Here is a 25,675-nt window from a genome sequence, read left to right as displayed (position 1 = left end):
CGCATGTGACAAATAAAGTTTGATTTGATTTGTATTATCCTATTCTATACATGTTTGTTTGACAATGTTTTTAAGATTTCTTAGTTATACAGTAATTGTAGTGCACACATTTAAAATCCTGAAATATTTTAATTAAAAGGACTTACATTATCAGAATGTTGTTAATAAGGTCAATAGCCTTTCATGCAAAACAAGCAAGATAACATATTTAGACAACACAGACTATGATATAAAAAAATATGAGTTGTGAAACATCATAGGAATAGAACAATAGAAAGTTATTGTTTTTGAAGAACATCCCAAAAAGTAAACATAGACATTTAAAGCATTGATCTACTGGTCATGTACTATGGCTTCCACCCTGCATGCAAGAAGGACATGAGGAGTCAAGAGTCTCCCAATGGATTTTGTCTGTATGGCTGAGAGTGGTGTTAGTCAAGCACTGGGATATAGACAAGCCTGAGATAGTGATGTACCATGTGACTTTGAAGTTGAAGTTATACCAAGTAAAATCATCCAGGGGTATAGTTTCCACCTTCAGCATGAGAGGCTATTAACATTTATAAAACAGATGAACCTAGAAAAAGCCTACAAATAAAATCAATATATTACAGAATTAACTGCATTATAAGACCTAATCCTACATTGAGCAAACTATACTTTACAAATGTAATCTGTACAACAATCTAAATAAGTGATTTGTTTACTGGACTTAATGTGGCAACTACTGTACATACCCCAACATTCTTCATGTGTATACAGGCTGTGATAAAATAGTGTGAACTGATTGCTGTAAAGGGGACATTATGCAGGTTAAATGATGCATGTTTCCTTACATTGAATGTCTATGGGACACGAGATTGTGATGCATACTCTGAGTCTATATACTGTATAGCTAACACCTCTGTTTGCACAAATCACACTACAGTAACTTGAAATCGATTCAATAAGCTACAGTCCCTTTTGAAATTGAATTTTATAAAAATTGCTTTGAGACATGTAATCTAAAGTCAACTTTCCTTTTAATATGAGACCATCCAGACATGTTGGAATGATTGACATTAAACAGTAATAATGTAGTGGAGTTTTCTGTCTGAAAGACTCATTGGCTAAATAAAATGAGTCCCATATAAGTGCTCTGTGCTAAAACAATATTAAAAAGAGAAGGCCTCCCATTGTGCTACTGAGTACAGATATAGAGTATGACTGAAAAAGCAGATAGGAATGATCAACTTAAGTTGATCATTCCTAACAGGGCTGAGGAATCTGATTTTCCTGCTTACAATGAGTTTGATAAGTGTAAAAATAAAGAGCAGATAGATACATGTGCAAGTAACACAGGCAAAAACACATTTGGGTCCCACACCAGAAGAAATCACACATACAAGTTGCATATCTCGCCATAAATCTAAACAAGGAAGAGGAATGCAACCCCAAAAACAGGGCTAATATTTTGTCTGGTATGACTTAATATGCCACTCAAAACATTTCAAACTGAGTGTAGATTATATCCACTGGAAAGGGCTCTATCAGACCAAACATACATACAGTAGACATATGGGTGTATTACCGCCTTGGACCATTACAGTATCTCTATCTATCATTACCCAGCTGAGAGAAACAGTTTTTAAAGGGCCACTGCAGTCAAAATGCTTTTTTCCTGTGTTTTATATTGCAATTGTACAACAGCTGATGAAACTAACACTCTAAAAGTGTGAAAAAATGTGATCAGTGTTAATTCCTGATAATCGCTGGTTGAACATACAATCTACACAGGACTTCCTAATCATCAGGTTTGCATGGATGGGAGTTTCAGCTTTCCATAGTGACATCAACATGTGGTAAATTGGTTGATAGACCAAATACAAAGAGAGTTCCAAACCTCTCTGCCAATAACATCTAGTTTAGAGTTTTCCCCTTGCCACTCAGACTACTCCCAGACAATCCTAGCAATTATTGTTACCTAGAAATTATTTTATATTGATATACAGACAGTTGCATTGGGCTTTTAATTTACAGTTTTTACATTGACTCCCATGAAATTATCTCAAATACATGACAGTAATGAAAGGAAAACACATACAGCCAAATTGAAGCAGATAACATGCCAACATTTGAAGGCAAATAAATTAGATTTTATATGTTACATTCTATCAAACATGCATATTACTTTAAAGGTAATTCATTAGATAGCTGCCGATAAAAGCCATGGGATATCTTTGGCAGTCTTTGCTGGATATGTTAGTAACATATTATGACATTGTGGATAAGGTGAGCATTATATGACATTTTTTTCAAGAAGCCATGAATCCCAATGGCATTTAACAAGTTGGCACATACTTTTGTAGGATTCCATAATATCCTATCACGATCAACACTGGCACTGAATGACTGAATCACTTGCAAGAAACATCATTGCACAGAAGATATGAAGCAAGCTGAACAACAGGAGCTTGCATTGCAACAGCATTGGAGGCTGAGAAAAGGTGACGAGATGTGGTCATCGATCAAATTATTCCGTCTCTGCCTCCAATGAAAGTCCTAATATAGGCGAAAAGGTTGAAATCTGCTAGCTGCTCATTAGAAAATTAACAAACAACAAAACAAAGAGAAACAATTGATAGGATTGCCCCACTGACAAAAGCCCTTTACTGTACCTCTGTTTGCCATCAGTGGAGGAGCCTTCACAGCACCACCCTCCCAGTTAGGTTAGCCAGGTGGGTGTGAGTTACTGATTGGGGGCCTACAGGCACTAAGATAACACGTCATGCTTGTCGGTGGCAGTGCAGACCTCAGGTTTGGGTTCAATGATAAAACTCTGACTCAGCTGGATCTTGAGCTTCTCAACCTCGTAGTTGTGCAGGTATTCCTGGATGAGGTAACGTTCCCGTTTGATCCGAGCCTTCACCTCGGATGGCACATCCGGGATCAGCCAGGCCACAAAGAACTTCACCACAAACACCACGTGCTGATGGGAAAGGAAGAGGGTTTTTATAGAGCATACCATTATCACACACTCACCTTATGAAGTACAGATGATAACATGTTGAAAGACAGTGATAGCAAAGATTGGGCTCTGTTGCATACTGTATATAATGGAGAGAGAACCTGCTGGTTTAGAGTGGAGAGATGTGATGTGTTCCATACACATATTTTGGATGGCTTACCTCCATGATAATGATGAAGGCCAGTTTGGCTGCCAGGATGTGCCAGAATTGCATAGTGTGGGAGTACTGCCTCTGGTGGCCTGGAGGGTAGCGGTAGTCACGGTACCTGAGACAACATATAGGGCTAATGTCAGGACACAACAACTACATACACTAGTGCTAAACCCCAAGCATTGACCTGTCCTCTGTAAACATCTGGATTAATACAATCACAGCTCCATAGTCAAGACTTCAAGTGAAGTCAAGACAAAGGGTATTTAAATGTGCAAGTGAGTGGCCTGGCATTGCAGTCGCTTCCCACCTGCAGGTGGTGATGAAGGAGCTGTTGAACCAGGCAGGAATCGCCCCCTCCTCGGGCGTACTGAGGAGAGGGATCTGGGAGATGTCATACACTGACAGGCTGTTGTTGATATAGCCACTCATGGTGGCTTCAGAGCCAGGGTGGTAGGCATACAGATAGACCAGGCGGGGGATCATGTCTGAAGTAAAGGCCATGATGAATGCCTGGGGAGATGAGAGCATGAGAGGGGATCCGAGACACATTGAACTATTGAATTATTGTATTTTGATTATACAGTATATATGAATTGTACAATGGGGCTGTTTAACAATAAAGACATAGATTTGAACACTTGATAACAACAATGTGGCTACAGCTTAATAACATTTAATACTACTCACATTGGTGACAACGGACAAGATGGCTACCACATTGAGGATCTCCTGCCATGCTCCGATGTTGTGGGCCTTGGCCGCCACAGGCCGGCGGAACTGGGTGGTGAACTTCCAGGCGTCCACTCTGACCTCCAGGATGTTGTTACAGAGGGCCAGCAGGGGGGCCAGGGGGAAAGAGGCCACAAACAGAGTGATGAAGCCAAACTGGATTACTGCAGAGAGAGAGAGAGAGAGAGAGAGAGAGAGAGAGAGAGAGAGAGAGCGAGAGAGTGCATGTTGATGAACAGCCATACATAGTCTCCTGTCTATGTGGGAAGAGAGTGAAATGGGTTAAGGGCCTTCTTACCCATCTCCAGGTACTCATAGAACAGGCCCAGCTGGCTGAAGTTCTGCAGGTCGTGGTCCTGCTCCCAGCGGCTGTACTGGTCTTTCCGGGCCTTCCTGCTGCACCACCAGTTCCTCAGCAGCCTGACAGGATACAATATAGATTGAGAGAATATTGAACTCTGAGGAGGGCACATGTGTACAAATTACATACTGAATGTCAGACATTTTTAACAAGTTCAAGCTGGTTCACACCCAATGGTGGAGTAGATATGCAACTGAAAGGTCATCGAGGTACATTTCGCAGTCTATCAGAAGTAGCACAGAGGTCAGTGAAACTCACGGCAGTAGGGCCTCCTGGATGTTCCCACACACCTGCTTCCCTGTCATGACGATCACCAGCTGGGTGGTCAGCTCAATCAGACAGCCTCCTGGGTCACACTGGGACAAGTTGCAGTGGGTGTTTAACAGTTAGGTTTGAGATCAAAACATAAATACTGTAGTTTAATCTTCAAAAGGTGTTTCATATAGTAGAATGTGTTCATATACTGTAGATGCTGTGTGACAAAGCTCACCTCCTCGTTCCTCAGCCTGCTGTATTTGCCAAACATGTACGTGTAGTTGCCTGGGTAACCCACAAACTTGCCCTTGAAGAAGGCCACGTAGAAACATGAAGAATAGTAATTGACAAACTGGAAGAGGAACATCTTCATTGTCAACTTGTTTTCATACTCCAGATGTGTCTTGGGAATTTCTGTTGGAGCAAGTAGTTGGAGGTCAAAGCCATTCAAGGCACACCAGCTACCTAAACTAACGGGTGCAATGTACTGCTGAGGTATGAGTGAATTTTTATAGGAGAGAAAAAACATTTTTTTTAAATGAGCAGGAAATGGGTAGTTAATGTGACCTGGGGTAAACATCACTTTAAACTTGATGTGCCATCTGTGTTCCATCTCCCTGCATTTCCTGCTCCTCCTGATCTAATCGCCATGATAGCGAGCTACTCCTCCTCACCCATATCAGTGATCCAGATGGCCACTCGCTCATAGAAGAAGTTAAGGATCATAATGATGACAAAGTTGATAAAGGAGGCGGTGACAGAGGTAGCGAGCTGCGGGGTGATGAGAGAGCCCACCAGATGGATCTTCTTAGTGGGGCTGTCCTTCATGATGCTGGCGAAGGCTGCATACACAGCCAGCCTGTAGACTATCACCCCAGTGATACAGGCCACAATCAGAAGCATCTGTGGTGAATACAAAATCCACATGCTACAGTGCGCACATACAGCGCACATACAGTATACTGCACACTGGCGAACAAATGCTTGCAGACACACAGAGTTGGTGTAGTATGTTGGCTTACCCAGAACAGAACAGTAACACCGGAGAGGCAAAAGCGACCACACTTTTTGGGGAGGGGTAGGTATGGCTCCATTTCCTGCACAATTACAAATATACGGAAAGCCCAGTCAGTAGTTTACATTGAATACTTTAGAATTTTCACACAAGCAGTGTGTAATAACCAGTTGGCAGCCCGTACCTGGGTGATCCGGTTGAGTTTCTGGTCAGTGCACTTGGTCTCAAACTCCGGGCGGATCTGGAGCTGCTGCTGCTCCTCCTCGAAATCTACCAGGTCCCATTCATACTCCAACTGGGCCTGGCGCCGCTTCCAGAACTCCAGGAACAGAGTCACTGCAGAACCGACAGGGTCATTACACTCTAACAGTAACAGTCTGCCTCCCTCACAGGGGATGTACTGTAATTCTCCAACAGGTTAAATACAGTAACAACAGAGTGGACAGACACTTACCCCAGATCCCCATAAACATGGCAAAGAACACTGTCCCCTCGTTATCAAACAGATGGGATTGCTGGAAGAGGGAACATGGGACAGGATGAGCTCCTAACCACCCAGAGGAAATGACATGCCGTGCTTTGGCCACAGCAAGATGACATGCTGCACACTCAGCATGGGAGATTTCACTGGCTTTGATTGACAGGATGGTTTAAACAATATAACAATAAGCTAATCACAGATAATATTCACAGCCATAATTTTTTTAAGCGTGAGGAGCCATCAAGAATTAGATGTAATGGCTAATCATCAAGAGATTATGATTAGCCATTTTAGGAAAGATTACGTTGTGACTGAATGACAGAATAATATGTGTATGTTCCTTTACCCAGGATGAGAGACACGTGGAGTTGAGCTTCCAGTAACTACACTTCTTATCACACAGTGGACACATCACAACACTCCCTCCAATGCTGGGGTCACAGATCTCCTTACTGTGGGAGAGATAAATAGGAAGAATAGAAAGTGGGAAAGAACATTAATACATTTGATATGACGTGACTTTACATGTCCTGTAGAGACTGACAAGGTTGTGTGATTTAGTGTACTGTTGGATGTGCAACAACAAAGACTTCTGTTTTTTTTACACAATTATTATTAATATACTGACTACACACCATTAGGTGTGTATGATAGCCCACTTAAGCATGATTCAAAGGCTGTGTTTAAACAGGCAGCCCAATAATTCAATATCAGATCTTCTGCCAATAATTGGGCGAAATATTTGAATTGGGCTGCCTGTTTAAATGCAGCCAATTAACTGTTTTCCTATTTTTCAAATAAGGCACCTTTCTGCCCCCTGGTGGTACTAACCTTGTTAAATTATCATCGTAGCTTAGCACACCATAGGTAAAACATATGACCCCCATGACCGCAGCAAAGAACAACATCTCTGTGTAGAAGCCCAGCCAGGCAAAGTAGATCCCAATCTTCTCCCCATAATACTTCCTGTTAACAACACAGAGATAATTTAACTTATTTGGCATTAGAGAGTAGGGACACTTAGTATTTGCATGGTGTTATAGATCAGGGGTTCCCAAACGTTTTAACTCGGGGCCCCCCTTCCATCATTGGGTGACATCCTGCATCTCCCCTGCGCACACACACACACACCACGTCTATTTCTATGGGCACAGGGACTGTTCATGATATAAACTGTTCACACCTCTCTTGTTGGTGGAGAGAACGTTGCAGGTTTAAAGCACATTTTCATGCAATTCTAGACATTTTGTCATGTCTAATGTGTATTCATGTGATATTTGAGTGACAACAATTATTACAACAATATCTATGGGCTAAAAAACCTAAATAAAAAACGTCAGCTGACATTTCTGACAAGTTATAAATAGCTCTCTAAGATATGCAATGACTGACATGACAAGAGGAACTGATGATGCACTACCCTATTTAGAAATTGTACCTTGTGCATTCTACTATTACAACTTTCAAGAGTAAGTTTAAAGCTGGACTGAGTTCGCCCCCCTCCCTCCCTCCCTTCCCCGTTATAGACGTAGATCTTTGTGTCTATGCATAGGGGAAATGTAACCGATGTCCAGCCGATGTTGTCTTACCTGATGAGGTTGAGGGGCTGCTCCTTGTAGAAACAGAGGAACCTAGCCCAATTCTTATAGAGGTGGTAGCGTTCGCTCTCACACTGCTCATTTGTGTTCCTCTCCCAGTATCGACACTGAGAGCATAGAGGACAGGAGAATAATTAGCTCTAGTTTTAGAAAAAATCTGACATCCTCACATGAAATCTACTGAGAGTATGTTGATGTGATGTAGGTGGGGCGTCACGTGTTTCTTACATCATGAAGTGGGAAGGCTGAGGTGTAGGTCCCATTGTTCAGCAACCGCTTGATACCTTTCTTGTCTGTCTCCTTGCGGTCCTCTTTATAGTACGGACAGCGAGACAGGATGTAGTACACCTGACAGGAAGGGACATCAGATTAGTGTGTGTGTGTGTGTGTGTGTGTGTGTGTGTGTGTGTGTGTGTGTGTGTGTGTGTGTGTGTGTGTGTGTCTCGCTAGATTCTGTGTTAAGATACTGTACTCACTATTCTGTTGCGTGTAGAGGGGGGGAAGAAGGTGTCTTGGTTTTTGATGAGGAAGAAGTCTATCTTGTCCTTATCAAATGGAGAGGTGAAGTAGTCAGGCTGTGGGCGCATCACCTTCTCTGGCAGGCGGAACGGTCGGGAGAGCCACTCCAGTGGAACGTCCTGTCCGTGGGGGATGTCGCTTTCCTTAAAGGGAACCTTGATCTTCAGCACGTCAGCGTAGGTGGCCAACACCTCCCACGGGGCGTGGATCTTCAGGAAGTACGTTTTCAGATCATCTGAGTCCTAAGAGGAATGAGTTGAGAGAGGACAGAGAGAGGCAGTTTGACTGACCATACCATTTAAGCACAAAACAGAGGAATCATTTAAAATATTGAGTACATTTAATAATTATATAACATTTATAATATTTTCTACATTTTCCATTTGAATATAGTACACATTTTCACCTAAAAATTGTAAAGAAAACATAGAAACACTGAGTGTATAAAATATTAGGAACACCTTCCTAATAGTGAGTTATTTTCTTTTGTCCTCAGAACAGCCTCAATTCATCGGGGCATGGACTATAAGTTGACTCCAATGCTTCCCACAGTTGTGTCAAGTTGTCTGGATGTCCTTTGGGTGGTGGAACATTCTTGATACACACAGGAAACTGTTGAGTGTGAAAACCCCAGATGCGTTGCAGTTCTTGACACACACCAACCTGTGCACCTGGCACGTACTACCATACGCCATCCAAAGGCACTCAAATCTTTTGTCTTGCCCATTCACCCTCTGAATGGCACACACACAATCCATGTCTCAATTGTCTCAAGGCTTAAATATCCTTCTTTAGCCTGTCTCCTCCCCTTCATCTACATTGAATGAAGGGATCATATAAGGTAAGGGATTATAGCTTTCACCTGGATTAACCTGGTCAGTCTATGTCATGGAAAGAGCAGGTGTTCCTAATGTTTTGTACACTCAGTATACGTTAAACACCCTTCTACCACTGAGGAAAGAAGACTGTGGAGTGGAATTCCCCTATAAGAAAGCTCTGCTGAGATATTCCCCACCTTGCAGTAATGTGATGTGCTGCTGCATGATGACCACTAGAGGACACCAGCGTGCCACAGATTGGTAACTCACCGATTTGTCCTCAGCCTCAAGCTCCAGTCCAGCCTTCTTAAGGTTGGCCTCAAACTCCCTCCTCCTCTCCTGTACAAATACAGAGACAGACACACATGCACTTTACGCAATAGCAAGGACCAGGGCAGAAAAGCATTTTTCCTTGTATCTCCCCCTCTATCATCGCTGCTATTACTTTATCCTTCCATCCATCCTTGTATTCTAACTTCCCCATTCATTCTCATAATCCATTTTGTTCTTGTAGAAGCTCTGTTGAAAGGCTGCCTGGCACCAGTCACAGCATTCTCAAAGCCCGAAAATCAAAAGCTAGAGGGCCTTGTAATAATGAAATTTGGTCTGTCTATGGTCTGTCTGTGGCATTAAATCTTTGCTTCTCTGTCAAGAAAGAGGTGATGCAATTACACCAACAACAAAGTTTCAACCACTGGGAACTTATCAGCCACTTCCTTTTAGTCACCTTCTCCTCTTACCGCCCTGATTCAGGCTGATTATGAGTCATGGTCACTTGGTCAGTTGACCCCAGACACTGTCTTTACTGTGACAAAACGTTTTGCAACGGAAAACTAAAATAAATCTGTTCTTATTGAAGCCATTCAGGCTCAAAGCAAGCCTGACCACTCCAAGGTTAATGCTCTGTGCTGTCATGTCTGTGTTGATAAACTGCCATATGTCTCTCTGTAACCACACAATGCTCTCTGTCTCTGTGTTGATGATGGTGCGTTATGCTGCCCACCTGCTTCTTCTCTCCATCCTTGTCATCTAGGTAGGACAGTATGAAGTCAATCCTGCGAACCCCGTCCCTGAAGAACACGGTGTCTTTGTTCTGCTGTAGTCTGTCAGTCTGGAGGGCAGACAGAGAAGTGTCAGAACACTAACCCACACAAACTATTTCTCTCCTCCTCCTATGAACAGAGAACATCTGTTTACTGAATGTGACGATGTACGTTAGAAGCACATTAAAAGTACATGGTAGTAGTTTAGTATATGGTTTAGGACACGCCCAAAATTAAATAAACATATTTATTTTGTAATGATTGTGGACTTTCTCTCTTTTGTGTGGTTTGTCTTATGTAACTTGAATAGGAGTTAGGAGGCAGTGGATCCTGGACACTTTCCAGTGAAAGCATGCTTATCATTATAATAAATGTAGCCCTCAACTATGGCAAGCAAAGAGGTACATACTGTACTAGGGCCTGAAATGAACTTTTTGTTTTTAATAATAACGTTAAACCTAGTCTTGATATTCTCAGATCATCCCAGACCAGTATACAGCCACTTCTTGATTCAAGTGTAACGGATGTGAAATGGCTAGCTAGTTAGCGATGGTGCGCGCTAACAGCCTTTCAGTCGGTTACGTCACTTGCTCTGAAACCTAGAAGTAGTGGTTCCCCTTGCTCTGAAAGGGCCGCAGCTTTTGTGGAGCGATGGGTAACGATGCTTCGTGGGCGACCGTTGTTGATGTGTGCAGAGAGTCCCTGGTTCGCGCCCGGGTCGGGGCGAGGGGACGCCGTAAAGTTATACTGTTACATTGATGTTGTTGACCCGGATCACTGGTTGCTGCGGAAAAGGAGGAGGTTGAAAGGGGGGTGAGTGTAACGGATGTGAAATGGCTAGCTAGTTAGCAGTGGTGCGCGCTAGCAGCATTTCAGTCGGTTACGTCACTTGCTCTGAAACCTAGAAGTAGTGGTTCCCCTTGCTCTGCAAGGGCCGCGGCTTTTGTGGAGCGATGGGTAACGATGCTTCGTGGGCGACCGTTGTTGATGTGTGCAGAGGGTCCCTGGTTCGCGCCCGGGTCGGGGCGACGCCGTAAAGTTATACTGTTACACAAGCCCCAAACCTGGCACTGACAATACTCTTCAATCACAATGCTCCACACCAGTTTGCCAGGGTTGCATCTACACTCCACACTCCAGTTTATTTATAAGCATATTAAGCATATGCAGGAGAAAGTCTTAGTATAGAGAAACTGCACCCTTGTTAAAAAGAAAAATGCTTGTGAAATTCAGGAGATTGTATATGCAGTGGGTTAAAGGCTGTTTCTCAACTAGGTTTGTTTACTCCTGGTTTTATTCCACCTGAGGAGTACAGCAAAGGTTTTACAGTGCTATGCCCTGCAGTCAGGACGACAGTGGGGAAAAAACCTTATCGACACAGCCTTGGACCTGGAGTGGAGGAAAATGTCTTTTCTTGATCCAATCGGCTAAGATTATGTTCACCAATTCCAGGTATTACATCATCTTTTGAACCTCATTTGTGAAGAAGGATTGTGTGGGGTCTGTTTCATCATGTGACTAGGAGGAAAAGCGCTTCAGTGCAATTAGCAATAAAGCACAGGCGGGTCCCTATATTCAGCAGTATCCTGGCTCTGGAGGACACACTGTGGTCGGGAATAGAAACAGAGCCCCCTCCCCTTTTTGTTTATCAGCCTCCACACCCACAAACAGGGAGGAAGGAAACAGGGTGGGGATACAGAATACAATTCCAAATATCATCAACAGAATTAGGTTGTGGAAAGCATATTAGAACAATTTGAAATGTATGGCCTTCCACCTTTATGTGTCAAAGCACGCTTGAATATGAGTGAGAGAAAGTGTTCAAGTTCCCTAGTTCTTGAACAACAGATTAATGCTGGATAGAGAACACGAACACAGACACATAACAGACATAGTAATATTCTCTCTGTGGGCAGTATTTTAGTTTGTGCTTATTGCCTGGGGAGAGCTGATCTGATAAAGAGAGGAGCTCTCTGAGAGACACTGAGGTCTTGTGACTGAACAATGAGAACTGTAGTAGAAAGAGGTCAGTTGTTTCCAACATAGGCAAGGTACACAAAGGCATGCAAAACAACCTCTTTTCAATACACACTCACTATTGATCAAGAATATTGATCATGGATGAGGATCGATCAAGCATGTAGAGGAAGACTAAAAACAAGCACATAATCATACATTTCTTACAGCCATAAACGCACATAAGTGCAAAAATGAATCTACTAATCCAGTATACCTTCAAAATTGTGTTAACCTTTATCATGCAAATAATATTATGTGTTTTTTGTTAGTTGTAGCTTTCAATTAATATGCCCGTTGCATTGCAGAACACTGCTGCATTACAGCACAGAGAACTTGGGAAGTCATCTAGGGCAGGGATACGTTAATGTAGAGGGAAAGGAGAGTGTCCAGGCAGGTCAACATGGGGTCATGGGACTCAAATCAAAGTTTATTTGTCACGTGCGCTGAATACAACAGGTATTTCACCTTACAGTGAAATGTGTGAAACTCACCTCTGTGTGTCCAGGTAGCTGTGTTCCTCCGTCCTCTATAGAGTTATTATGACTGTGGCCATTACATTCCTCTGTGTAGAGAAAAGAAACACGAGCATAGATGAGTTGAAAGGGGCAATCTGCAGTTGAAGTCAGAAGTTTACATCCACTTAGGTTGGAGTCATTAAAACTTGTTTTTCAACCACTCCACAAATGTCTTGTTAAAAAACTATAGTTTTGGCAAGTCGGTTAGGACATCTACTTTGTGCATGACACAAGTCATTTTTCCAACAATTGTTTACAGACAGATTATTTCACTTATAATACACTGTACCACAATTCCAGTGGGTCAGAAGTTAACATACACTAAGTTGACTGTGCCTTTAAACAGCTTGGAAAACTCTAGAAAATTGTGTCATGGCTTTAGAAACTTCTGATAGGCTAATTGACATAATTTGAGTCAATTGGAGGTGTACCAATGTATGTATTTCAAGGCCTACCTTCAAACTCAGTGTCTCTTTGCTTGACATCATGGGAAAATCAAAAGAAATCAGCCAAGACCTCAGAAAAAGAATTGTAGACCTCCACAAGTCTGGTTCATCCTTGGGAGCAATTTCCAAAAGCCTGAAGGTGCCACGTACAAACAATAGTACGCAAGTATAAACACCATGGGACCACGCAGCCGTCATACCGCTCAGGAAGGAGACGCGTTCTGTCTCCTAGAGATGAACGTATTTTGGTGCGAAAAGTGCAAATCAATCTCAGAACAACAGCAAAGGACCTTGTGCAGATGCTGGAGGAAACAGCTACAAAAGTATCTATGTCCACAGTAAAACGAGTCCTATATCGACATAACCTGAAAGGCCGCTCAGCAAGGAAGAAGCCACTGCTCCAAAACCGCCATAAAAAAGCCAGACTACGGTTTGCAACTGCACATGGGGACAGAGATCGTGCTTCTTGGAGAAATGTCCAAAAAGTCCAAATATTCACCCAACTTATTGTGGGAAGCTTGTGGAAGGCTACCCGAAACATTTGACCAAAGTTAAACAATTTAAAGGCAATGCTACCAAATACTAATTGAGTGTATGTAAACTTCTGACCCACTGGGAATGTGATGAAAGAAATAAAAGCTGAAATAAATCATTCTCTCTATTATTCTGACATTTCACATTCTTAAAATAAAGTGGTGATCCTAAATGACCTAAGACAGGGAATTTTTACTAGGATTAAAAACTGAGTTTAAATGTATTTGGCTAAGGTGTATGTAAACTTCCGAATTCAACTGTACATACATTTTTGGACTTAGGATATACAGTATAATGATATACTGTATATGAGTCCATTGGTTCTTGAAGGATATTACTTAAAAATGCCTCATGAGCTTAGTTTAACTGTCAAAACCCATCAGAACCCAAAACATAAATTAGTTTTAATCTAATGTTTGTAAATATTGTAAATGTAAACAAACACTGTATAGCCTCAAAACATGGTTAAAACTATAATGTTGATGTCACGATCGTCATAATAAGCTGACCAAGGCGCAGCGTGAGAGACATACATCTTCCTTTTATTATACGAAGACGTAACACGAAACACTCTTACAAAACTAACAACACAATAAACGACCGTGAAGCTATAAACGAAAGTGCACACACAAGCTACTAACGTTCAACATAGACAATTACCCACAATCACCTAAAGCCTATGGCTGCCTTAAATATGGCTCCCAATCAGAGACAACAATAAACAGCTGTCTCTGATTGAGAACCAAACCAGGCAACCATAGACTTTCCTAAACCTCTCTACTTAACCCAACCCCATACACTATACAAAACCCCCTAAACAATACACACACCCTAAACTAGACAAAACACACAAACATCCCATGTCACACCCTGACCTAACTAAACTAATAAAGAAAATCAATATAACAAATGCCAGAGTGTGACAGTTGATATCTTGGAAGGTCAGTCCTTGCATCTATCCCACAGGGCAAAAACTGGTTGAATCAATGTTGTTTTCACATCATTTCAAGATTTTTTTTTTTGAATGTGATGACATTGAATCATCGTGGAAAACTGATTGGATTTGTAAAAAGACATCAACGTAGGTGAATTCCATCTCTATTTCACCTTTTAACCTAAATCCAATGTCATGGTGAATTCACGTTAGTTGACAACTCAACCAAATGTAAATAAAAAATGTACTTTGAACTGTGGTCTGTGCCCAGAGGGATAGGTCTAAGGATTGCCTCTAACAGAAAACTATTTACAATGTACAAATTACATAGTGATATGTGTATCTACTCATTTATTTAAGAGAGAGAAAGCAATGGGTTGTTTGTCTAAATATTTTACTTCACAAGTCCAGAAGCGTAATTATTCTAGCCGCATCACACCAATTAGCCTAATAGGTCTTAATGAGATACACTTGATATGAAAATGTATGTTGTCAAACTTGTTCACTGTGTATGATACCTTCACTACATACAGTCAACTGGCTAAATTAATCCTAGAAAAATAAAGCTGTTATTTAACAACATTACTTTGTAATGTCATCGGATACACTACTTTAAGCCCATGAAAACCCATGACCCATTCCTCTGTTTCCATCCACATTCCTTTTCTATAGATTTGCCAATGATTTTGCAGATGATCAAGTCGGTCTCCCTCCTATTAGGTAATAGTTCTATATTAAGAGCAGGGATTGCTGATGTGAAGAAAACAGCATTAGTCTGTCAGTGGAACTGTATTGTGGTCAGATGTCAGAACACCCCAACACAACACTGCGTTGACATGGACTGCCCTCAGGGCAACAGCATGGTGAAATAGACATGAAGACACTCACTCTCTCAAGAGCTCTCAGACATAAAACCAGGGGAAAGAACTAAACACATGCCTATAAAGACCCACTATCACAAAAGCACACTTTCCATCTGGAGACACACAAACAGAAACACACAGCATTCCAGCAGCAGCGCAGAGCACTCCCCCAGCCTGGCAGACCGTGCTAGAGGGAATGTGCTCATGTTGCAGCACTGCCTACCTCCTGATTATTTCTGAATGCTGGGAAACAAGCACTTCCCGTGGGGGAGGTTAGGCCTCTACGTGCACGGAGGGATGGGGGAGGGGGCAGCAGCCCAGTCAGAGGCCCTGTAGTTCCCTCAGACATAACACAATCTAGCTTACCACAGGAAGGACTCGTTCTGCCCTGAGCCTTTCTTCCATTGGATGAGGGGGATATTTTTTAAGAACCAGAATTTTACTGAGTGCCTTGCAAGCCAATGAGAGGCTTGAGGGAGCCGCTCTGTACAGCTGAGAGGTAAATTATAGAGACAACTCATGAGGAAGGAATGATGTTGAGACTGCCAGCCAGCCAGATGAGTCTGAGCACAAGCATCCCTAACCCCTATGAAGGTCACAGAAGTTGTGCCAAGCTGTGATGATTGTACTGCTAACAGTCATTATCAGTCCCGAGCTGAGCAAACACAGAGAGAGAGGGAGTGTGTTACCAAACAGGGACAAGGCCACTTTTATTAGACATTTATAGATAGCAGCACATCCACACACATGCAGAAACACACAGTATAGTATACACATAGTATACATACGTTCACATACACCTCAGCACCCAAGCAACACACATTTTTCAATGTTTTCAAAAATGAATACAATGGAAAACACATATCCTCAAATAAAACTACCACAGTATGGTTTCACACATAAATACACACACAAAGGTATGTGGACACCCCTTCAAATGAGTGGATTCGGCTATTTCAGCTACACCCGTTGTATGAAGTGTATAAAATCGAGCACACAGCCATACAATCTCCAAAGACACATTTTGGCAGTAGAACGGCCTTACTGAAGAGCTCAGTGACTTTCAACGTGGCACCATAATAGGAGGCCACCTTTTACAATTTCTGCTCTGCTAGAGCTGCCCCAGTCAACTGTAAGTGCTGTGAAGTGGAAACATATAGGAGCAACAACGGCTCAGCCGCAAAGTGGTAGGCCACACAAGCTCACAGAATGGGACCGTTGAGTGCTGAAGCGCGTAAAAATCGTCTGTCCTCGGTTGCAACACTCACTACCGAGTTCCAAACTGCCTCTGGAAGCAACATCAGCACAATAACTGTTTGTCAGGAGCTTCATAAAATGGGTTTACATAGCAGAGCAGTTGCACACAAACCCTAAAATCACCATGCGCAATGCCAAGCGTCGGCTGGAGAGATGTAAAGCTCGCCGCCATTGGACTCTGGAGCAGTGGAAACACGAATCATGCTTCACCACCTGGCAGTCCGATGGACGAATCTGGGTTTGGGGGATGCCAGAAGAACGCTACCTGCCTCAATGCATAGTGCCAACTGTAAAGTTTGGTGGTGGAGGCATAATGGTCTGGGGCTGTTTTTCATGGTTCAGGCTAGTCCCCTTAGTTCCAGTGAAGGGAAATCTTAACGCTACAGCATACAAGATGATTCTGTGCTTCCAACTTTGTGGCAGCAGTTTGGGAAAGGCCCTTTCCTGTTTCAGCAATGCAATGCCCTCATGCACAAAGCGAGGTCCATACAGAAATGGTTTGTCGAGATCGGTGTGGAAGAACTTGACTGGCCTGCACAGAGCCTTGACCTCAACCCATTCGAACACCTTTGGGATGAATTGGAACGCCGACTGCGAGCCAGGCCTAATCGCCCAACATCATTGCCCGACCTCACTAATGCTCTTGTGGCTGAATGGAAGAAAGTCCCCGCAGCAATGTTCCAACATCTAGTGGAAAGCCTTCCCAGAAGAGTGGAGGCTGTTATAGCACCAAAGGGGGGACCAACTCCATATTAATGCCCATGATTTTGGAGAGATGTTTGATGAGCAGGTGTCCACATACTTTTTGTCACGTAGTGTACCACCTCCTGGAACTAGACCCACATTCAGATAGTAGGAGATCCACTAGTGAAGATGTACATATAAATAACACCCACTGTCTACAGAACACCAACTTACTGTAAACACGTCTGTAGTCTCCAGCACACGCTAAATTAAACTGACATTGATAACCCCATTGATGAAGTCCTAGAGAACATCTCATCCTACTGTAGCTGACCTACCAGTACCTTCAGTGGGCAGTCCAGAGTGATGAATATCTCACATTGTCTTGCACATCCATTTAAGCAATAATGTCCGAGGTGGTGTGGTATATGGCCAATATACCACGGCTAAGGGCTGTTCTTATGCACAACGCAGAGTGCCTGGATACAGCCGCTAGCTGTGGTATATTGGCCATATACCACAAACCCCCCGAGGTGTCTTATTGCTATTATATAAACTGGTTACCAACATAGTTAGCCCTAGCTCTTTATAAAGGGAGAGATCTGGCAGGTTTCTGCTCATGTTTCCCTTTCTGAAATATCAAATAATCCAGAGAGATGCATAGATTAAATTATCCCAACAAAATCACACAAAAAAATATATTTTAAATGTCAAATATAGTGCAGGTAAATTCAATAAATGTAGCGTATTGGATTTGAAAGGTCATTTCCTTGCTTCCTATGCTAAATCAAATGGAGCGATCCACTGGTAAACCCAGGGCCTTGGCACTCACTTACACAGGACCAAAGGATGCAGAGTAGCATAGGGCTGGGTTTGGGTTATGAGGAGCCTGGCTCTGCAGCCGCTGGCATGAAGGGAGGGAGGCTGAGCAGAGTACAAGCACAGTACAAGCCTCAGAGTAACCAACAGCAGTACATACAGACACAGCCACTGACTATGAGGTGAGGTTTGGAGATGAAAGGATGGACTGACAGACAGGCGTCACATTAAGCCTTTCATCTGCCAGTACCTGTTAATAGGATCATCCTGAATGCTGTCAGCATAACAGGGCCATCTTCTTCAGAGGAGAGACACAGGACAAAGGGGTTAGTCTGCTTAACAATATGCTGCTGGACATTGATAGATGGATTTATGATATCACAAATACACAAATTCTGAATTAGAATATCTAGAGTAGCAGAAAAACAATCTGTTTTTGCACCCACCACTGACACAGACATACTAGCCTCAAAGAAACAGGCCAGCTGTTAAATATGTTTGATATATTCTCTGTTTGGTTGAATCACAGCAAGTGGCAGTGTGAGGACAGGAATACATTATTCAAGTTTTATTTGTGCCATAAAGAAGCTGTCACCTTGATGCTGGTGAGGAAATAACAGCACCTGCGTCACCTGCTCCCACCGGTGGCACCTGTCTACTTCCCAGTGACAGTCACAGTGCCTTCCTGATTGTCTATTGTTTCAGCCAGATAAACCTTTAGACAGCCTGGTAAATTATGTATTTCATCAGACCAAGCCAATCTGGTTAGTGATTTAAATGGTAATACGAGGCCTGAGCTTTAGGCTACTTTCCTCTAATGAACCTTCTCCTCTTCTGTTTCAGCTACTGGGCTTCCCCTGTTATTCATGTTTCAAGTTTTATTAGTCGTTTGTACAGGATACACATGGCATACAACGTCCAACAAAATGTTTACTTGCAGGTTCCTTCTCGACAATGCAACAACAATAAGAAATAAGAAAATATAAGAATATGAACATAAAGTAAATGGCTCAGTAGAATAAAATATTTAGCTTAATAAGTATAATACAGGAAGGCACAATTTATCAGCAGCAGTTGTGATGTGTGTGTAGCATGAATTTATACGTGTGTGTGTGTGTGTGTGTGCGCATATGTGCATGCGTGTGTGTGTGTGAGTGAGTGCATGTGTGCTAAGGTGAGGAGAGTCAGTGCAGGTGGTCAGTCCAGTTCAAGTGTTCAGAAGTCTGACTTGCGGTCTGGCCTGAGAAATTCCGACCGTACCAGGCCGTAATGCAACTAGTCAGGACGCTCTCGATGGTGCAGCTGTAATATTTGGAGAGGACCCGGGGTGGCATGTCAAATAGCTTCAGCCGCCTTAGGAAGTAGAGACGCTGTTGCGCCCTCTTGACAAGAGTGGTGGTGTTGTTGGTCCATGACAAGTCCTCTGTGATGTGGATGCTGAGGAACATAAAACTAGTGACTCTCTCTACTGCAGTCCCGTTGATGTGGATCGGGGAATGTTCCCTCTTCTGCTTCCTGAAGTCAAGAATCAACTCCTTTGTTTTGCTGACGTTGACAGAGAGGTTGCTGTCCTGGCACCACTATGCCAGTTCACTTACTTCCTCCCTATAGGCAGACTCATCATTGAAGGTTATCAGGCCTACAACTGTGGTGTTGTCAGCAACTTGATGTTGGAGTTGGTGTCGTGCAAAGCCACACAGCCATTGGTGAACAGGGAGCACAGCAGAGGGCTGAGGACACCCCTGGGGGGGTCCCGTGTGAAGAGTCAGTGTGGAGGAGGTGTTGTTGCCTACCCCCACAGCCTGTGGTCTGCCCGTTAGGAAGTCCAGGATCCAGTTGCAGAGGGGGGTGTCCAGACCCAGGGCTCTGAGCATCATCATCATATCACAGTTGGCTCTATCAGAGAAAGCTTATTGATGATGGAGAAATTGTTCTCTGATGAACTACAAAAGTGCTAGGCCAGGGATTCCCACAGTTTATAATAGATAGAAAGACAGTTTATAATAGATAAAATGACAGTTCATAATAGGCATTGTGATGCTGCACAGTGATGCTGTACCCTGTTGCTAGCTATTTAATTAGATGGATCTCTAGACTAAAGCATTCCAATATGTCTGTATATACTGTAAGTCAATAAGTACTAAATGGAAATCAGTGGCCCATTATGTGTCATTCATCCCCCACATAACTAGAGCTGATTAGTTTATCAGGGAAACACTGTAGGCCACAGACATTCACAACATTCTCATTCACTCATGACCAACATTGTAAGATAACCGGCCATATGTCTTATGGCCCTACATACAGCAGATGGATCATCTAGAAGGCCAGCATGTGAGGCTTGTGCAACATACATCCTATTGTTGAAAGATGTTAGTGTTGTAGGAGACACAATGAATACACATCAATGCCACTATGTTGCTACCATGGCCTGATGTGACCTATTATGTCTAAACTCTTATCATCCTTGTAGCTCCAGCTAAAAATAGCACCATGATATATCAGACTGGCTTCTTTTGACTGACTAAAACATACATGACTCCTGGCTCCAATAGCCTAACTATTGACATCATCCCCAAGTTAATTTTCTCAGGGGAAAGACAACATACAGGATACCTCACTGAAATTACATTGGTTTCCTTACCCTGTAGGAAGAGAGACCAATCCATGTTTTGCTTTTGTTTACCTTGCTGAAGTAACCACATGCTAACTTTAGGATTTAATTTAGGATGTAATTAGGTTGTAAATTCTGTGAAAAAAAAGATTAAATTCCCTTTTGTTGATTACTTTTTTCCAATCCAATCAGTTCTCCACGTTGATTCAGCGTCATCACATTACATTTTGTTGTTGAAATGATGTGGAATCAATGTTGATTCAACCAGTTTTTGCCCAGTTGGAAAGCTGTTTTGAATCCCTATTCTCACATCGTCTGTTGATGACTTTCTGCACATGGAACAAACAAAATCTCCCTTCTTATCTCCAGGATACCACAGGCCTAGTCCCAGAAGGGAACTGTGCCTTGACAAAACCCTGAAAGTTAGATCAGTAGAGTGGACCAATACCCCGGTGCACCTCCCAGCGAGGGATCATGGGCAGAGCAGATAGCAGAATTAATACTTTATCTTCTCTAAAACAGACATGAAATAGCAGAATTCATACTTTATCTTCTCTAAAACAGACATGAAATGTCATCCTTCTAATACTATACTGTTTGAATGAGGCATTCTTGCATAAGGAGGAAAAGTAGAAATGTTAGAATATTACAGAATTTGTCCTTCCCCTAATTCTCCTCATCTGCACCGTTTGGCCTTGTTGCGTACTGCCTAATCGCCACTGAGGATATGGCAGAGTACATGAAAACAAACTGTTGTTCTTTGTTCTTCGTAGCTTGTTGCCTGTTAGCCTAATCAGATGTGATGCCCAGTTAACCCACAGATAGAACATGAAATGCTTTGGCACAGAGCTTCCTAAACCCACAAAGCAACACAATCACAAAGCCCACTGTGATCAGGTGCATCGATCAAAGTTACTCAAGTTTTATATATTAATCTGCTCATGGCCATTGAAATATAATTGTGGAAGACCAAAGAAGGGATAATAACCAAATGGAGGTGAAAGGAGAAAAGTCCAGACATATGTTTTTATCATCCAGTGCACTAACCGAAATGAGAAGTGGGTTAACCCTCACGCCAATATTTAGATACTGCCCACAGTCTGTCTAACTCAGCTATCAAAGAGAAAATATAATTACTCAGCTAGTTTCCATGGCAACACCAGGGCTCCCCCTAGTCTGTGAGCCAAGATGAATTCACTGGCTTGCCCTCCCCACCAGATATGAAACACCTTAAATGGAAGCTGCACACAACTATCTAAATACGTTGCTTATTAGATCATCAATGATTAAGGGTGAGTGCTGTAATGCAAAGATGATTATTTAGGCCTAGTTTGTGCCGGACTGCCCCTGATCAAGACCAATTAGGCATGCAGAATTGGAAACACGCTATGAAAGGCTTAGATCTCATCACTTGAAGCATTGAGTTTGAATGAATAAAGGTTTTACTGTGATAGTGAGAGATGTTGTTCGTAGAATAGCAGGCCTAGTATTTGATAATACTACAGTGCCAGCCATACTGTGGATCTTTACTTACAAGGAGCCTTAACACCAAAGGGCAAGTGACAGATTGTCCTTAAATTAACCTGCTCAGTCAACTTACTTCACATTAAGAACATAAATGCCTATTGCTCAGAGATAGTGGAACCACATCGCTTGGCCCTGTTTCTGTAATACCAAAAAAAGTTAAATGGACAGCAGAGTTTGTTTGAGGAATCTTCCATTTACAGTTTCCATTCACATTTTAGAAGACCCGCTTATCGAGAGTGAATTACAGGAGCAATTCGAGTTAAGTGCCTTGCTCAAGGGCCTATCAACAGATTTTTCACCTAATCAACTCGGGGATTCAAACCAGCAACCTTTCAGTTACTGGCCCAACGCTCTTAAACACTAGGCTACCTGCCGCCCTATAGGGGTGAAATGCTAAGAGGGATGTAAACAGTGTGAGAGAGGTTGGAGAGAAGCCGGACTGTTTCCATCCATCAGTGAACTTGCTCCAACTCACTTAATTTCCCAGCAGAGGAGAGACGGATGTAACAATATCTCAAAACCATAATTACTGTGGCATTATTGAAACCACTTTACTGTCGACATTATGAATGCTCAAGTACTTTTCTTTCTGTGAAGCCATACATAATAAATTGTAGCCTACAAAGTATTTTTAACAAAAGGAACATTTGTAATTGGTCAATCTATTTATTACCCACAGCAGCTCTACATTTTCTGAGCTATCTCTCAACCAGCAACATTTCATAGAGGGACCCTTGCTACCATGACAGCTTAACACATTATGTGGTGGATGGCTGTATTTGGAGACCAAGTCGTGTCTGTGGGCAACTCTGTATAGGCACACTGCCACATTCTCACAAACTGTGAGAAAATGTGACCTTTTTGTTATAACAAATGTGATCTAGTAATATATTCTGCATATATTCTGACATTTATGTCTATTTGTCACTAAGCACAATTGGAAAAACAGTAGTACTGTTACAGTCCAACTCCTCCCTACAGATCTCTTCAGTGAGTGACTGCTCAGTCAGTCCATAGCATCATGGTCTACTCCCTGTCTAGATAGTCTCTCTACCTTGAGTGCCAATCAGCAGATAATTGTGTTTAAGTGTTCATGCACTTAATGTTAACAACTATCTGGTCTCTAGCGTGCAATTATGTGAGTATTACCTTGGGACAGTGTGGCACCACACAAAGCAAAGGTTATAGATATGGATTAGAGGTCTACTGACGCCCTTTGACACATCCTGAAACTAGGGAATAACTGAAAATAATTAGCAATCCAATTTGTGTTGGATTTTACAAATCCATGAATAGACAGTTAAGGACAACCCCATGCCATGTATTGGGAATATCTGTTAGCACACCATTGCAGATGTCTACCTATAACTTGTTTCCTTTTTGCCATGACATTTTACAGAAAACATGAACATAGGACACAGCTTATTCACACAGGAGCACATTAAGGGGAGACATAGGGGAGCAATACTGAGAGCAATACTGAAGTTATGGGGCAGTTAATAGTGTTTAAAAGGCTGGGCATGGACACAACAATGGCCAGTTTCAAGCGACATTCCTTGTGCAGTGTGGAGTGACTAATACTATAAATTCTCAATAAAGGGATATAGATAAGCAGAGTGCCGCTTGCATCAGCTTTACTAGGCCTATACATTAGCACAACAGACCAACCTTGCATTGAATAAGACATCCATCTGCAAAAAAATGTTTTTGTCACAAACCTGCTTGGAAATTACATCATTATGAATAATATTGAATTTATTTGGGGTCAATACTGATCACTTTGAATGCTGATGTATAAATCAACAAAGAAATTTACAAATGCATGCCATTTTACAGACTTCTGCAATGGGGTTTAAGTAACTGTCCAGTAAAAATCTCTTTAAAAAGGTAATATTCTGATAACTCATACCCAAATAATGTTGCTGACTCGTATTTCTGGCCAAAGCATACATTGGAGGAAAAAAACACTATAAAAACCCTGCCTCAAACCTGTATCTCAAACAGACGTTTCAAAAATGTTTGTTATTTCCTTATAGAGGATGATGTCACCCTAGATGGCCAATCAGCAGTCTACGAGTGTAAATATGTTTTGGGACCAAATATGTTTTGGGACCGGTATATGCCCACACCATTCTGTTGTTGGGCTATGCCCACACCATTCAAACACAGAAAACATAACACACTTAATTGCCATTTTTTGGAAGGACATCTATTTCACTCATATTGTAATTAATTATTGGTCATACTTCATATAAAGCTAGAAACACTGGACAGTTACTTTAATTTGTCAGTTTCTCAAACTTCAAGTGTGTCCTTCTCTCTCCCAGTAGACCTGTCAGCATGTGAATGACGTCACCGCATGTATTTTCAGTCATTTCAGAACTATACATTTAGTTGTACAATTGTACAAACACATGGAACTGTTCCTGAAACATAATCTGTTATAAATAACATGTAAATTCCCTGAAATGTGCTCATCTTTAGGCTAAACATTGTATATGCCTCTCATCTAGGTAGCCCACTAACATAGTGACATATGGCACAGACACAAGTAAACCATTAGCCAAACATTATTCCGATTCCAAATAATAGACAGTGGTAGTTCTAGTCACAAAACTGATAGAACCAACCTTTAGTTGGTTGTGTTTCCTTGAACATTTTCTGAAAGCGCTATAGTAAACTTGTTAATAACCAATGAAAACAAAGATTATGGTATAGATTATTGTATATTACCAAAGTAGGCTAATCTCTGAATGTGCTCTTTACCTCCAATCTGTGAATCCATTGCGCTCTTCATTTCGATCAAAGTTACTTCCTTTGCCATTCCCGTTATTCTTCTCATCTCCACTGACTACAAGGAAGGAGCTGGTTTTTCAGGAAAGCGAGGACGGAGAGAGAGGATGCCACCCCACGACTCGATCCTCGCCACACTGTATTTGAGTTTGAGGCTTGGGTTTCACACCAAAATCAAGGTTTCGGCATTTATTGGCTGAAAGAATGCCCCAATATTGTCTTGACATATCCTATCATATTACGAGTGCACTCATACCGCTTCTCTAACCACTATACATATTTAAGGGGAGTGTCAAAACCAAGCACATTCTGTCGACAAATCATTGTGCATAAAGAAGTAGCCTATTCACACAAGTCGCGCTTAGGAATTAGTGCATCATGCATTGGAATCCTGTCTGTGAGGGTTATGCTACCCATGTGAATGGCCTCAAACCTGATGTTTGGCAATTTTGTACGGTTTTGAAAACCCTTCAATTCTCACCAAATGAATTGATATTTTGTACAGCCTAACCATATGAGCCTAATTGACTAGCCTACTCAATTACTTCAATTTGGGCTATGTGAAGAAACAGTCCACCAAGCAAAATGCATACATATATATATATTTGCACTTTCTCTTAGAATTAGGCCTAATTGATTTATAATATAATTATATTTTATTCAAGAGATGTTCTCTCTGACAGATTACAG

At 42.0% G+C, this 25,675-nt stretch overlaps 1 protein-coding gene across 1 annotated transcript; it reads right to left on the bottom strand.

The window, feature by feature from the left end:
• Positions 1–1,005: 1,005 nt before the first annotated feature.
• On the bottom strand, positions 1,006–25,298 carry LOC120024904 (anoctamin-5-like). Its single transcript, XM_038969268.1, has 20 exons — positions 24,959–25,298; positions 12,491–12,561; positions 9,941–10,048; positions 9,208–9,276; positions 8,077–8,361; positions 7,829–7,948; positions 7,592–7,707; positions 6,834–6,968; positions 6,349–6,454; positions 5,976–6,036; positions 5,706–5,857; positions 5,529–5,603; positions 5,181–5,409; positions 4,742–4,920; positions 4,510–4,607; positions 4,189–4,310; positions 3,849–4,054; positions 3,469–3,671; positions 3,168–3,273; positions 1,006–2,968 (listed from the first exon to the last, which is right to left on the bottom strand). The coding sequence occupies exons 1-20, from the start codon at positions 25,032–25,034 to the stop codon at positions 2,753–2,755; spliced, it is 2,733 nt and encodes a 910-aa protein (XP_038825196.1). The 5' UTR covers positions 25,035–25,298; the 3' UTR covers positions 1,006–2,752.
• Positions 25,299–25,675: the final 377 nt, after the last annotated feature.

The sequence above is a fragment of the Salvelinus namaycush genome, chromosome 30, assembly GCF_016432855.1.
Source record: "Salvelinus namaycush isolate Seneca chromosome 30, SaNama_1.0, whole genome shotgun sequence".
Taxonomy (NCBI): domain Eukaryota; kingdom Metazoa; phylum Chordata; class Actinopteri; order Salmoniformes; family Salmonidae; genus Salvelinus; species Salvelinus namaycush.
Note: the sequence above shows the minus strand (reverse complement) of the source record. Positions and strands in the feature narration are given on the sequence as shown.

Coding starts and splice junctions, on each gene's coding strand:
- LOC120024904 (XM_038969268.1), bottom strand. CDS start 25,034: ATGAGAAGAATAACGGGAATGGCAAAGGAAGTAACTTTGATCGAAATG. Junction 4,608..4,741: donor GCAGGCTGAGGAACGAGGAG/GTGAGCTTTGTC, acceptor AACTTGTCCCAG/TGTGACCCAGGAGGCTGTCT. Junction 4,311..4,509: donor ATCCAGGAGGCCCTACTGCC/GTGAGTTTCACT, acceptor GTATCCTGTCAG/GCTGCTGAGGAACTGGTGGT.